Source organism: Ambystoma mexicanum, chromosome 6q (genome assembly GCF_040938575.1).
Source record: "Ambystoma mexicanum isolate Mex_15411 chromosome 6q, UKY_AmexF1_1, whole genome shotgun sequence".
Classification (NCBI taxonomy): Eukaryota; Metazoa; Chordata; class Amphibia; order Caudata; family Ambystomatidae; genus Ambystoma; species Ambystoma mexicanum.
The window spans coordinates 847,407,227-847,423,697 of record NC_090937.1 but is presented as its reverse complement, the minus strand read 5'-3'; the positions used below and the strand labels follow the sequence as shown (position 1 = coordinate 847,423,697).

Sequence of the window (16,471 nt, the reverse complement as noted above, 5' to 3'; positions counted from 1 at the left end):
TTCTTGGGAATCTTTGCGATTTAATTATTGAATCTTGTTTTTTTTTTCTCTGTGTATAAATTAAACCAACACCTGCTGACAAGTTCCAGGCGCATATTTCACTTGGTAACGTGCAATTATAGATCTTAGCACAACACAGTTAGCAGAGTCCACATGTAAGATATCATTTTCATGCTTCAATAACCCATCTGATGGAAGAAATGCTCTTTCAAGCATAAGCAGAATGGCAAAGAGCATTCTTCTTCATGCTGAAGAATGAGCAGCGCTCCTTCAAATCTGAATTATTTACCCACCCAGCAAGGAAAATAGAAAACAAAAAATCAAAGGAAAGAGGTCACCCAAAAATAAGATTTTATTCAAGTTTAATTGAAAATACTAATGATTGTGATCTTTGCTTCCAGTGACTAATAACATCTCACAGAAAGGGTGCCAGCCCTTTTCATTCACTGTCCTCGGCATCATTAATTGAGTCTTCATCTTCATGTGGTATTGTTTCGCTCTCTATTGCTTCTGTTTCTTCCATCTCATCCTTAGGAGAAAGAGCATCTTGTGCACGGAGCCTTCTCATTTTAATGTTCGGCAGCTTCTTTAGATCAGAACTCCATTCCCTTCAAAGAAAAGTACGTGCATATATTTTAGAAAACTTTACATAAGCACCCACAGAACAAACAATGTATTTACCAGTGTCTGTTGCATTCCTGGTAATACATTTAGCAACTAAGAGACCGTGGGGAAAAAGTGCTTTTGACAACACATTACTAATCACCATCCTGATGTATGCGTTCAAGGAAAAGACAGCTGCAGCAGAGGGAAATGTCGTTTCCAAAGAACTTTAGCTGAAGGTTGCACACGGTCTGTGTGCTGAGGATCATATACGATTTATTGTCTTGGCCTGGAATAAATGAGTGGCATTGGAAAAGGTCAAACAGAGTTCTGGGGGTTTGGGGGAATGTACAGTGACGACTAGGAGTGTTATTGGAAGCACTGCTGAAAAAAATGCACGAAGTGTGGTGACATAATGCTGCTCTCCTCCACCCGAACTTGGAGGACAAACGGTGCAATGGCAACAAAGCCTTTTCTGAATTAGCTAGCAAACATGAATTACCGGAAAAAATGATGCTTCACAAAATCATCACTTTTTGCTATACACAATATTCATTCTTTATTTAAAGGTTTTCATAATTTTGTATTAGGGCAAGAGGCAATTTAGTCAGTGGTGCGTGCTGTATAAGAAAGAAGTTACTCACCTTTAATTATAGTTCTTCAGCGTGGTCATCTTTCGTGCATCCACATGCTTTGAATAGTCACTGTTGTCAGACTGGAAATCAAATATAGGATTCACAGAGCAGTAAAAAAAAGTTGCAGCACTATATACAGCCTGCACAACTCTTTTACCAGTATTTGCCTTAACTCTACCCACAGAGTCCATCTTCATATTCTTAACAGCATAGAGTGGCAACACTAATAAAAGTCTGAGCCTCAAAAGGGAATACGTCTAGGTCACACACTAGTGCACGAGAGATACAAACTCTGGGGGGAACTATGGTTACAACTAAGCAACTTATTTCTTCTCCAGTAGTGATCCTTCATAAACTCACATATCCATAGTAAAAAAGAAATCCAGTTTTTGGATTGTTTTGGGATTGCTTCTGGCTTGTTTTCAAGCTTCAGATTTTGTTTGCATTTATTTTGGATTTTTTGGGGATTTTTTCAAGCAAGGATTTATTTGTCTTGGGTTGGAGGATTTATTTTGGATTTTTACCGACTTGTTTCTCAGTAAAAACAATCCACTACCACTAATTGGCAGGCGTGCATTTTTACAGGATTGATTTTGGATTTTTTTGACAAGCAACGATTGTTTGGTACTTAGAGTGGAGGATTTACTCTGGAGTTTTTCAACTTGTTTCTCAAGAACACCAATCCAGCAACACTACACATTTTACTGCATTTATTTTGGATTCTTTTACAAGCAAGGATACATTAGAAGATTTATTTTGATTTTTTCCAACTTGTATCTCTGTAAAAACAAGCCAGTAACATAGGCACACATTTGTACTGCATTTAAATGTTGGAAAAATAATGTCAAACCAGTTTAAACACTAGTTGCAGTTATTTAGCATTTTAATCTGGTTAAACCTTTCGCAGAGATTAGGTTTTATTTATTTTGCATTTTATTGGTGCAAATTTCAAGTCCAACTTCAATTAACTAATTTCTCCAGTAAATAATGCCTAGTCGCTAACATTCAGGGTATACCAATTTGCAGCAATGGGTAGAAGAAAAGGCTAACACCTCGGCCATTCCATCTCCCATCGCGCCACCTGACTCGCTGGATGGTGGTCAGCGGTCTCCTGCCTGCCACCCAGTACAGCTGTACCCCTCCTCTGTGCCCCTCTGTATACCACGTCCAGCTGTACATCTGTTCTGTTGTTACCTAGGTAAAGTGCTCTGTTCTGCATCTGTATTGTTGTATACCTCTGTAAAGCACTCTGCTTTTTCTGGAAGCTCGGTCAGCGCTAAATAAATTCTATAATAATGAAATAGGATGTAGTCAGACTGCATTCTGTTTAAACGAAATTGGGATGCATTAAATTTGAAAGGATGTTTTGATTTAAAAAAATAAGACTATACAAATCTCATAACACAGTTACAGTTCTTTTATGTAATATTTGTCATTTTCTTTTCATAAAACATATTTGGCAGAAGTTAACATTTCTTTTACTTAACATCCTGGCTACTTAGATACATTAATATCACAGGTAGTTTTTTGACCCTCCACTTTCATTTAAAAAGCTGTCAGTAGTAGAATGCACAATGAAGTAATGGTGACAACACTCTTTGCAAGCTGTGTGGGTTTCCTTAACCAATTAAAAGACTCGGTCATATCGATTTGGCGGTGCAATGATATATGTTTCACTCTCTACTTGCACTACGTTGCAGACATTAGTTATGGCACTTATTGGCACAGCATCAACCAAGGCACCTTTTTTCTACAGTCCACAACTGTCCAATGCTTCAAATAATTTTGAAATTCTCGATCAAGGCAACATTATATTTTGAGAAAAAGCACAAAAATGCCTGCACTTCTTTGCGCCAAAATGAATAAGTGAAAGATTCAAAAAAATCTGTTGTTTCTGATAAAAATAATTCTTTGTTTATTTTTATTTTTTGCTTTGATAAAGTTTAGGCCCTTTTTGGATGACACGTGTTTCGGTGACTGCGCCTTTCTCAAATCCAGGCTGTTCATATTGATAAAAATGATAAAATGAAAACAAAAAAGAAGAAATAAAGTACAAATGTGACTAACAGCTCTGTTATTTCACACATAATAAAAGATGTGACTTGCTTGTGTTTTAACCCCACACCATGAATCTCCAGAAACCATGCTTATGAGAAAACACGACACCTGGTGCAGTTCAGGGAAAAAAAATTATGTGCGTGTGTCAGTGCTGCGGAGCCATGGAAGGGGGGGGGGGGGGTGGAAAGAGTTCTTTTATCGTTGTTTTAAAGTTGACCTATATGCCATTTAACAATATTCTATCTGTGTCTTACTCTTTGTAAAGTAACAGAAAGGTTATCACCTTGTTACCTAACATTCATTGCACTGTACAATCACATTTCTTACCCTTTTTCAATGGGGTTGCAATTCACCCACTGTAAAGTAACTTTGCCGTCCAATTAGTGACTTTAAAGTCCTGGGTTCAATCCCACCTATACAAAAAAAGCATAGGTGTTTGTATACAACCATATATTAACATTAGGATTAAGTATGTTATTATTAAAAAATCTACGTTGTAACTTTGCTTGGCTCCATGTTAATGTGCTCCTTGGAAAAATACTTCTGTTTACATCTACACATCAGGCTGGTGCTACCTCTGGTATTATTAAGCATATACTGAAAGATGGTATTTACATTTATAAGTCTGGCTATTGCCACCACTAGTGTCAATAAGCAAATACACATCATGCGTGCATTTCACAAATGCCTCTACACAGAAACCTCTTCTATTCGAGTGTCAGAAAATATTTTTGACAATTTTTTAAACTACTGAAAGTACGAGTTGCAGGCTCCCGATTGCTGTGTACCTCTCATGTCACGCTTGAGAAAAAGCGCGCACATATTTCTTGCTATCATAATTCTAAAACATGCCTGCAGCCAAAGGTGGGTTTCCCACCTAAAATCAGGGTTTACCTACAAATTCATTCTCTCCTGCTCCAAGCGTCGGGTTCCCTCTCTCTTGATGGTCACTGTTAGTTAATGGAGCACTACCCCCAAGTCCCTCCTCTCTTTCCTCGCCACCAAGTTGTCGGACATATTTTGGGATGCCTTCCCATGCTTTGCTTAGTACCGAGTTACCATGAACCCTTTCTTCCAATATAGTATCGTGGTAAAAAAAGTTCGGCCATGTTTTGGGATGCCTTACCATGTTTAACTTGAAAACGGGTTATCTTAAACCCTTTCTTCATGCATTTGGCTCGTGGTGATTATTTAATTCTACAAAGAGCAATTTTTTTAACATTTAGCCTTGCCGGTGCAAGAGTGCTCGAATATTAGTCTTAGTGAGTACTGGTTAAATATCTAAAAGTCCCACATCTGATTAATGTTGTTTGTTGGTCGTAGGAGTGGCTTAATTCCGATGTGAACACGTTTCCAAACTGATGGATTATGGGTAATGTAGTTTCCCCCCAAAAAATGAAAGTTGTTATTTCTATTTTTGGTCGTCTGGTCAATATTTTAGCACATACCTAGTTACCAAACCTCCCTCTACATGAATCATGCTTTTTCCTTTAACTAATTATATGTTAAATGGTTAATTTCTTTTTTTTTAATATATTTTTTTTTTAAATGTTTTCCCCCTTGTTGGTTTTGGTTTATTTAGTTTAGAGTGATTCGGACTTTGTAGACTCTATATAAAGAATACAAAGGTCAGTCTAACTGTTGAAAACACTATCAATTTGAAAACCCAAAGCATAACTCAGTATCATATTGCATATTGTGCATCATGGACAATACAAACAGTTGTTATTACTAATAAAGCAAATGTCAATTTAGAAAAATCAAAAAATGACAATGTCATATTACATGTTGTACATTCATCCATTCGTTATAATGGTACATGTTCATAAAAAAAAAAGTTTTTTTCTTCTCTTTTTCTCCCCTTTCTCTTTCTTTTTTCCTTTTCCCCACTTATTGTTGCTTTCTCAAAGAAAATGAACCATCTCATTGTCTGAGTTTAACCCTTGTTCTACCGCTTTGAAGCGGCAAATGAGACTGGCTTCTTCTTGCCGCAAACGTAATTCTTGATCACCTCCACGTTTGCCCATTGTTATTCTCTTCATGCCCACGAATCTGATGTCTTTTTTGTTTTGTAGTTGATTATTACTTTGCCAATGCTGGGACAATGGAAGGTTTTTGTCCTGGCTTCCAATTGCAGATAAGTGTTCTCCGATTCTCGTTCTTAGCTCACGAATGGTACTCTCGATGTATATTAGATTACAGACACATTATCGCATAGATGACGTATTTGGATCTGCAATTTATTTGTTCATTGATCCGAATTTTGATCCCATCTTGGTTTGAGAATTCATCTGTGTCTGGAATCGCGTACTGGCACATTGTGCAGAAGCCACATTTTCTGAAACCTGGCCTAGGTTGGTGTAACCATGTCTGTGGTCTCATCTCTTCTTTTTCTGGCAGTAATGATGGGCTGAACATCATTTTCAAAGTTTTGGCTTTTCTATAAACCATGGTCGGATAGTCTTGAATATACTTACTTACATATGGATCCAGTTTCAATAAGTACCAATTCCGTTTCAGAACTCTCTTAATCTCCTTGTTGTTTGTACAGTACGTAGTGATAAATTGAATCATTTTATCTGGTTGTCCTTCCTTGGTTCTTTGTAACAATGTTGATTGCCTTGTCATATTTTGAGCTTTACTCCTAGCGATTGCAATTGCTTTACGAGGGTACCCCCTGACTGTAAAACAATCTGATAGTAAATTACATTCCTTATCAAAATTTGCAAGTTCAGTACAATTTCTTTTGGCACGAATGAATTCTCCTTTAGGAATGTTCAGAATGACTTGTTGGTGGTGGCAGCTGGTTGCAAAAAGTGTGGAGTTCACCTCTGTTTCTTTTCTGTAAGTTTTAGTGTACAGTTGGTTATTGGATACATAAATGGTTAAATCCAAAAAGTTTATTTCAGACCGGCTGCTTAGTCCAGTAAAACCTAAGCCATATTGGTTCTGGTTGACTTGATGTAATAAGGAGTCTAATTCGTCCGCAGTTCCATTCCAAACAATTAATACGTCATCAATGTATCTTGACCATTTTATTACCTTTTCTCTGAATCGTTGCAGCTGGTAAACATATCCTCAAACATTCCCATCACTATATTGGCTAGGGCTGGGGCGTATTTAACACCCATGGCAACCCCACGAATTTGGCGATAGAATTGGTTATCAAAAATAAAAATGTTGTTCTCCAAAGTGGCCAAAAGCATTTCTTTGAGCATGCATGCATGATTGAAGTGAGAGGCAGACTTGTCCTTGAAAGTATAGTCTATTGCATCGAGTGCCAATTGGTATCCAATGGATGTATACAATGCTTTAACATCCCAAGTCGCTAACATGTAGGTATCTTGCCAATGGATTCCTTCTAATATTTTGATAACAGCTGTTGTATCCTTTAAGTATGCCTTGATTTTGGTTACCTCTGGTTTTATTACATTATCAATATATTCCGCCACTTGTTCTGTCGCCCATCCTATGCCACTCATGATTGGCCTTCCTTCTCGAATGGTCTCACAGGTCTTGTGTACTTTTGGAAGGAAATATATGGTTGGAATCTTAGGTTTAATTACACAGAAGTGAGATTTCTCTTCATCTGAAATTAGTCCTTGCCAGTGCCAAGCATCTATTAGGCTCGTTAGATCATGTATAATCTTTGTCATTGGGTTGGTTTGCAATTTTTCATAACAATTAGGAGTCTCTAGGTGGTTTTTGGCCATCATAATATAGTCCTCTCGGTTCATTACTACAATGTTGCCACCCTTGTCTGCTTCTTTTATGATCACGTTTGTATTCAACTGTAGATTCCGTATAGCTGTTATTTCCATCTCAGGAAGATTCTTAGGGGGACTTCTGCCTCTTGGTTTAGGTTTTGTTCTTAGATGGTACAAATCTTGTGTCACAGCTTTGTAAAAAGCATCCACCATATTGTCTGGTGAAAGTTGTGGTAAAAATTGCGATTTAGGTTTGAGTTCTTTACTGGTTAGGTTAGCCGTTTGTATTTCTAGTTCCTGAATTGTTTGATGCATTGGATAGTCTCCTGGTTCTTGTAAAGATCTTAGTAAGTGCACATTGCTCAATTCTTCAATGGTTATATCACTTATAGTCATAGTTTCTGGTGTTGTTTTCCTCTTGCCTACTTGAGTTGCAAAAAACTTTTTCAACTTCAATTTTCGAACAAATTTAAAAAGATCCACATGTATGCCAATAGGTTCAAAGAAGTTTGTTGGGGCAATTGATCAGCCTTTGTTAAGTAAACTGATTTCATCTTCTGTTAGATATTGGTTTGATATGTTCATCACTAGATTGTTCATTTCTGTTTCTTTGCTGCTGCTCGAGTTAGGCGCCAATACGAGTCTAGGCCGTCTGAATTTTCTAGATCCTCCTGTTCCTCTCCTGCCCCTGCTCCGACTGTTTTCTGTGAGGTGTCCGGTTCTTTGTTTATCTGAAAACGGACTTGTTTTGTTGGGACATTTAAAGTCACCAATAGGACGGCAAAGTTACTTTACAGTGGGTGAATTGCAACCCCATTGAAAAAGGGTAAGAAATGTGATTGTACAGTGCAATGAATGTTAGGTAACAAGGTGATAACCTTTGTGTTTTTTTACAAAGAGTAAGACACAGATAGAATATTGTTAAATGGCATATAGGTCAACTTTATAACAACGATAAAAGAACTCTATTTCCACCCTCTCCCCCTTCCATGGCTCCGCAGCACTGACACACGCACATAATATTTTTTCCCTGAACTGCACCAGGTGTCATGTTTTCTCATAAGCATGGTTTCTGGAGATTCATGGTGTGGGGTTAAAACACAAGGAAGTCACATCTTTTATTATGTGTGAAATAACAGAGCTGTTAGTCACATTTGTACTTTATTTCTTCTTTTTTGTTTTCATTTTATCATTTGTATCAATATGAACAGCCTGGATTTGAGAAAGGCGCAGTTGCCGAAACACGTGTCATCCAAAAAGGGCCTAACCTTTATCAAAGCAAAAAATAAAAATAAACAAAGAATTATTTTTATCAGAAACAACTGATTTTTTGGAATCTTTCATTTATTCATTTTGGCGCAAAGAAGTGCAGGCATTTTTGTGCTTTTTCTCAAAACTTGCAGACGGAGTAGAGGAACTCAGTGTCTCCGTGGCCTACACTCATGCGACAAGTCTCAAAATAATAGACAAAGGAATATAATACACAAGGCAAGACTCAAAACTACAAGGTAAGACTCAAAACTACAAGGTACACACAATAATAGGTCGCAAAGGTACAAGCATAGCATATCTGTTCCAAAAAAGTTCCTCAATGTCAAAAAACTCAACATTATATATTGCTGAATGCACTTCAAACTGTAAAAAGCTAACCGCAATTCCCAATGCAAGCTGATTTCCCTTTCTATAGGATACAGCACTCTGCTGTCTCTTTTTCAATCTGCAGTACTCCTAACCATAAACATAAAAACCCCTTTTGTACATATTTACTCTTAGGAAGCACTTCACTGTAGTTTCCTTTAAACCATACATGTTTTGCATACATGTTTTCTCACCCTTTTTTATTGTAAAGCACCTGTGTCTGGGATTGCAGTCGTGATTTTGTGCTATGTACACAGTGTCCGATTGAACATCGAAGTGCCTCTTTTAATAAATATAGCGGGGGAAAAAAATCTGTCATTCTTTTTAAATATAGGTAATATTCCATTACGTGGTCTCGACTTTCATGGCCATTTTACCTAAATGACTGTTAAGACCTAATAAGCCATCACTATTGTTCTAAAAGCAATTCAAAATGCAAAATGCAATTCAAAATGCAACTTTCTGAAATGGGCATCAATTAAGCCACAGTGACGCTTTTAAAGCCCAATTCAACAAGGTGCACCAAATGTGTTTATAAGCATTTCTTTTCAGGATTATAGTTAACATTATTTTTGGATTCAAACTCCTAAATTAATTTATTTGCAGCTCATGAACCAAAACAATGGCTATATTGTTAAAGGTTTTTTTTGTGATTGCATTTTTTTTTTTATTTGTGAAGTATTATTTGGTGACTACATTAATTGCTTTTGGATTTAAAAAGGGTTATATGGGGATTGCATTGCACTGCATTGCTTTTGGATTTCTACGAGGAAGGATTTCTAAATAACATATTTCGGGTGCATTAAGCCAAAAGGAAGCCAGATGTAATCCATTGCTTTTGGATTTATTTAGTGATGGCATTGCTTTGGGATTTTTATAGGATTGTTTGGGGATTGTATTGCTTTTGGATTTTTACTGGATTGCTTGGATTGTTTAGGGATTGCAATTAACATTTTGGGTGCATTAAGCCAAAAGCAATCCATGGAGTTTAATGGGAGTTTCTGCAGTTAAAGAGGATTTAAAGAGGAGTTAAATGTTTGGGAAAATCCAGTAGCAATGCACTTTCAATCCAGATTTCTTTGATAGGGATGTTTTCATTTAACAAGTAGTGTCAAAAAAGCTTTGGTGACTAAAAGGTTCACGTTATCACAAACAACTCTTCTACACTGCTGGTCCAACGCATCTCTCCCTATTTTACAGTATGTCAAGGCAGTAGCCCCTGGCGAAAATAGGTGTGACTGCCCAAGTTGCTGCCCTGCAAATGTAATTGAGAAGTAAACATACAAAAGCCCATCTTCAAAAAGCAATGTTCCACAAAATCAGGAACAGATCTCAAGTGTGTCCCACTGATAATACATTTACAGCGGGACTGGCCGAAGTCAAGCCACTAATCGCACCAAAGGGCAGCATACAAAGGTTTTGGCAGACAGCCAATCAGACCGTCCCTCAAAACTACCAAACGCACAGTCCTACTATCACAAGACGTAGACTGGGATATCTAGTCTTTTCTGTCAGTGAAATAGAGATTCAGCACTGAAAAAGACCTTTTGTGGCTATTCTGCAATAAAATCACTGAGTACATGGAGAATAACATCGCTGCTTTATTCGTGTTTCTCCCCATTACGAAAACAAAATGTTCCATATCTCACTCTTGTCATTCCACACCCACCCAGCCAGTCTCAGAACAAAGTCACTTTGCTACAAAGGAAGCAACTCAATCTTCTACCCATCTTGGGAGCAAGGTGAATAAACCAGCCGACAAGGCAATAAAGCAATGAGATATTTTGCTACAAGTAATCCAACTGGCCGTAGCCACAGTGCAGACGCAACAGTTCAGTTAAAAAAGAACAATGTGCAGTACCCGCACATCGCCATAGTATTAGTGCTGCACACACGACAGCCTTGGGAGACAACATGCCAGAATACTCTTATCCTCCACACCAGCCACTGGCGCATAACTACTTCCTGTCAGATATGACATGCTGTCATCAAGCAACCCACACGTGGGTAGAACCTTTAATAAACAGGGAAACATCATTCCTCTAGTCCTCCTTGTGAGCATGGCACATTTGGCAACTCAGCACAGGCCCTTAGCCTCCATCTCCAGCGACAACTTTGGTCCTTCGCGGTCCTTCATGATGTCCTTTGACAGCCGGTCTCGGACTAACATGGACCTTCAGATGGCACAGTGACTTCTTCCCTCTTCATGGAGCAGCGCAAATGGACCATCCCCTATGTAACATGCACCTGGGCTCCCATCATCTTCTTTGTGGTGCCCCTCACTGAACACTGTGCCAAGAACGCAGGAACAGTTCCAGCCAAAGCACCAGCATTAACATCAGTAGTGCTTTGATGTCTTTCTTTTTTTTCTTTTTTTATTACGTCATTAATCAAGAATTTGATCTTGTACACAAATGACAAAAACTTCATAATAACGTATAAATAGACATATACACACATTTTGAAGTCTATTTTCAGTCATAAAAAAGTGTACATAGATACAATTAAAGACAAAAAACTCCATACTGAATCGTAAAATACATACATAAATACATTTTAGCATATTTTTCATGAGATTATGCAACGGAAACCTGTTCTTCTATGCTAGTCAAAAGAAGACCCAACTCTTTCAGCATTTGCACTATTGCATACGTTAAAAATGTTCTGTCCCTGCGGACATACGAATCCATACATCTTCCACATTTATGTAACTAGTTGTAGTAGACAAAAAGCGGTTCTGATTAGTATTAATGTTGGACATTTTACTAGCAAATATCAGAGAATTTTTTGAGCCCCTTCAACACAACACCATAGACAGTTCTTATCTTCTTCATCCTTATTTTTCCTTCATGCATGTATAATTTCCCCTGTTGGTAAGAAGTTCAGTCGAAATCGCAAAAATTGTACTTTTTTAAAAGGGCAGGGGTGTTGTAATAAATAATTAGGTAATAGACCTAGGGGTTTATCAATCACTGAGTAGGTAGAGTGCAACCTATACCCTCTCGTACATGTAATGGTAGTTATCCATCGTTTTGTTTCAAAATTGTCTTTATTAAAGAGTTCCTTACAGTCTTTACCCATAACTTCTAAATGCCCATCTAACTGCGACAGGAATTTATTCAAAAAGGGCGAAGGTCTCCCATTCAGATTCTCAAGTAAATTCACATACAAAAAATTCATGACAGGCAATAGAATATTTCTAATTAGTGATATTATCCACCAGTTGTGCCAGTATTCTAATGAGAGGAGGCTTAGTTCGAAGCAAAGTGAAGCCATGGGGAGACAGAAGGGGAGCCCTAAAGCCGCCTTTCATAGTCTGCTCTCCAATCTTTCTCAGGGGACCGTATGCAATGCCAAATCAATCTCTGCACCATAGATTATCTTCGGGACTACCTTTCCAACATAAAAGAGAATCAATGGTTTGATTGTAAATTTACAGTATTTCCTGTCGAGGTTCTTCATTTGATAAGCCAATTGGTCTATTTTCTTTTCCAGGCTATCAACAAGCAGCGATCCACTAAAGGACTTATATAAGTTAAAGCCCAAATATTTGACACTCTTTTATCTCTATGGTGGTTTCATTAATATGCCAATTGAAACTTCTCTTTTTTAAAGATTTTATTTTAATTTGCACAGTTACATCATCATATCTACCATTTTACATTGTTCATATTAACATTATTCAACCATATACGTTTGGGTACACTTTCCGTACATAATTACAGTATTTCCGAGTCCTCTTCCTCAATGCTTTTATCAGAGAGGTATTGCCTGTATCTGCCCCATATGTCTCTAGGGCGAGTATGGGTGGGCTTCTTCACAATCATTCGCTCATGTCATGTCTCTTTCCCAGTCACTCTTCGTGGGTGGTTCTTTGCATTTCCACCGCATCAATATCACTCGTTTCGCCAACAGCAGACTCAGGTTAAGCAGCTTACGCCATGAGGGGTTCATTTTGTCTACAGTTCCCAGCAGGCATACAGTCGTACTCCATTCAATGGGCTGGGCTGACATGACATCTAATGTGGTGCACACTTCTGCCCATTACGTGGACAGACAAGTACATGCCCACAACATGTGGAGTATGTCTGCGTCCTCACTCCCACATCTGGGACATTTCCCATCAGACATAGGATATATACTCTTAAGCCTAGCCGGAGTATAATGGGTTCTATGCATTATCTTGTAATATATCAGCCGGTATCGTGAGTTACATGGTATGCTCCTCGTCAGCCCCCATAACTGTGTCCATTGTTTATCTGTAAACCTGTGGCCTAAGTATAGAGTGGAAGCTGATGTTTTGGTTATCCCTGCAGTGAATATATATCCTAGACCCAAGTGTATTGATGGTTCAGTCAGGAAAGTATCCCATACATTAGCCATAGCTGAACGTAGTTGTAAATAGTGTAATTTTTGCAGAGGGTTGTCCCTCACAATCAGTTTAATTTCTTCCCAGCTAATGAATTGTTTATCCGGAAATAGGTCCCCGAATCGGTTAATTCCTTTACTTCCCCAGTGTAAGGCCAGTTTTGTGTCTTGGGTAGGGGGTTGCTCTCCACAATTGCATATTTGGATTGTATAAAACCTCATGTCCTGGCCTTCCCACTATCATGGTCCAAGCAGTACATGTTACCAGTGTTGGGTCAGTGGTGTTATCTCGTCTGGTTTTTGCCACTGCCGCTTTGTGTAGGAGTTTCATCGGACCTAGAGTCTGTGTTGCAGACTCTGTGTGGGTCACTCGCGAGATGCCTTCCACCCAGTGTGTTGCATAGTGTGCCTGTGCTGTCATGTAATATAGTTAGAAGTCAGGCGCGGTTAGTCCTCCCTGTGTTTGGTAAGTTTCTGCCAGCTCACACTGGGTCGGCTGTCCCATACAAAAATTGTGCAAGATCCTTGCATTTCTTGAATTTTAGAGAACATTTATCTGCCCGGCCACACAGGAACAGTGCTGAATAGGTAGAACAGTTTAGGTAAAATTATCATTTTAACCAGTGCAAGTCTGCCCTTCAGGGAGATCGGCAGGGACCGCCATCTTTCGAGTTTGGCACATAAGTGTCTCCATGAATGTCACATAGTTTAGGGCGAGAACAAGTTGCGGTCTACATGCCACTTCTACTCCCAGATATTTTACCCGTTTGGGGGCCCAGACAGGTCCATGTAGTACAGTGGGTCTTTAGGTAGTATCTGTGAGGGAGAATATCTCGGATTTGATGGAGTTCAATTTCAGCAGTGAATATTCCCTGAACTTCTTAACTGCGTTTAATACTTTTCCCCAAGTTGGTTTCTTGGTTTGTGGATCCCTCAAGTACAACATTATATAGTCTGCATATAAAGTAATAATCTCTAGTTCGTCTACTAGAGGGATCCCTACTCTACTATGCCTAAAACTGAGCAGGCCCGCAAGTGGTTCTATAACCAAAGCAAACAAGAGGGGTGACAGCAGAGAGCCCTGGCGGGTACCTCCCGCGAATTCCAGTATCGCTGACAACGTCCCGTTAACACATAACCTTGCGTATGGTTGTGTATATAACATTCTAACCCAACTAAAAAAGTTCAGCCCAAACCCATAATTATTTTTGCACATCTAGTGCTGGTGCCCCCCTTGCAAATTCTTTGGGATTGAGGCAAGTATATTATAGCAGCGGTGAATGTTCGTTGCCGTGGATCTGCCCTTCACAAAGCCTGCCTGGTGCTCATGTACCATATGTGGCATCAGTGGGGTCAATCGCGTGGCAAGGATTTTCACGAATATTTTTGCGTCTATATTTATCAATGAGAGCGGTCTATAGTCTATAGGAACAGCAGTCTTCGGGTGCCTGCCTGGGTTTTAGTAACAGTGTTATAACCGCTTCCCGAGTTGTTCCGGGGAGTTTGCCTTCTTCCAGGGCTTCGGTCCAGATAGAATGGAGCTGGAGCGCCAACATTTATGCAAATTCTTTATAAAATTCAGCACTGAGGCCATCAGAGCTTTTCCGTTTGGTAGGGCTCTAATAGCCTCTATCATGTCAGCCTGTGTAAGCGGGCATTCCAGTGCCTCCTTCGTCTCGGTGGTAGGTATACCGGCTATGTACCTATCTATTTCTTCCTTAGTTGCTGTACTCTGGGGAGAATACAGCCGGGAGTAAAAGTCATAAAAGACTTTCTCAATTTCCTGATTAGTCACCACTACCCCATCCGGCCTAGTTCTGCAAGGTATGACTATGCCTCCTTGTTCTCCTCTCACCATCTTTGCCAAGAGTTTGCTAGGTTGCTCTTGCTCCCCATACCGCCTTGCAGCAGCTGGTCTGTTGAAATAATGTATTTCTCGACCCGCCGCTGCTCCAAATCCCTCCAGTTGGGTCTTAATGTCTAGCTTAGTTTGTACTGTGGGGCCTGTGCTGTATTTTTCTTGTAATTTAGCTATATCCCCTTCCCGTCTACCAAACTCTCTTCGAATATCTTTGAGTACCCCAAGCTCGGTGCTCGGTTGACATAGCTATGCCTCTAATATACACTTTAAAGACCTGCCATAATGTCGCCTGGCTTCCCACCGTGCCTTCACTTATTTCAAAATATAGAGTAATATGTTGGGTTAAGCTAGTCTTGTACACATGATCGAACAGTTTAGCTGCTCTGAACCACCACAGGGGTCTCTGCGGGGTAGCCTTGGAGATGTGCATGGTGATCAGAATTGGTGAATGTCCTAGACTGTATCTTTACGTCTTTCACCCAGCCTAGGGCTCTTTGTGATAACAGCCAGACATCAATTCTCGAGTGCATGTAATGCACGGATGAATAATAAGTGTAGGCGCGCTTCCCATGTAGGGAACGCCATACATCGCAGAGGCCTAGCTCTGTCATGTGCGTGTCTATCATACGGGCTGCGTTGGTAAGTGTTCTGGGGGTACTAGACGTGCGGTCTAATTGTGTGTCGAGTATTGTATTAAGATCGCCCCGCTGATGACGTGTGCTGTGGGGTATTTAGTGCATTTTTTAAATAGCCGGGAGTAATACTCAGGGTCTTCTATATTCGGGCCATATAGGTTCATAAGTAGTACTTCCACATCAGCTAGCTTCCCGTGGACTATCACATATCGTCCCTCTGGGTCGCTATCCGTAGCATAGTGTACAAATGGCACTGATTTATGTATAAGCGTAAGCACTCCTCTAGCTCTACTAGAGTAGGTTGTATAAAAGCATTGGTTACCCCATCCGGGTGCCTTCCTTTCGCCCTGTTGTCCCATTAAGTGGGTCTTCTGAAGATATACATTGTGTGCCCCAGCCTGTTAATGTATGTTTTTCCTCCTCTTTATCGGTACCCCAAGTCCTCTCACATTCCAGCTTAACAACGTGATCCCATTTGGATCTATCTCAGCCATTCTAGAGGTCACTCAATTACATCAATATTGTACCAGTGTCCCTTAATGTTCTTGCACGTCCAGTTTAAATGTACCTGTGCATTTCTAATTTTATTGCCCACACTAACACCCCTTCCCCCCTCCCACACCCTTAATAGTTCCACAAACTTCAACTATGTCATTCCCCATACCCCACCCACATCCCTCTCCTCCAAATGGTCCAATTACCTCATGCACCCGCATTGGGGGGGATGCTACTGTGGTGGCAGAGGCCAGAGATTGTAGCATGTCTGCCCACATGATTACTGTACGTTTATCGTTTTCAGAACACATATTGAAACTGTGGCATTGTTTGATATAACTGTTCGGAACTCTATCAATGTTTGAAATGCAGCCTCGTATCTATTATCTCTTAAGGCGTCATCTGCTACGTTGCCTCCTCAATCCTGACCCTGCGCAGGCGATGTGCTCCTACTGTTGTCTTTGGTGCCAG

General features: G+C 39.7%; 1 protein-coding gene across 1 annotated transcript in view; it reads right to left on the bottom strand.

Moving 5' to 3' along the window:
• Nucleotides 1–334: 334 nt before the first annotated feature.
• The window catches only part of TMA16 (translation machinery associated 16 homolog), a 207,827-nt gene continuing 191,690 nt past the window's right edge, over nucleotides 335–16,471 (bottom strand). Inside the window, exon 7 of the mRNA XM_069631374.1 lies at nucleotides 335–608. Coding sequence (XP_069487475.1) covers nucleotides 440–608 — 169 coding nt within the window. The 3' untranslated portion in view covers nucleotides 335–439. The remainder of the gene's footprint in view (nucleotides 609–16,471) is intronic.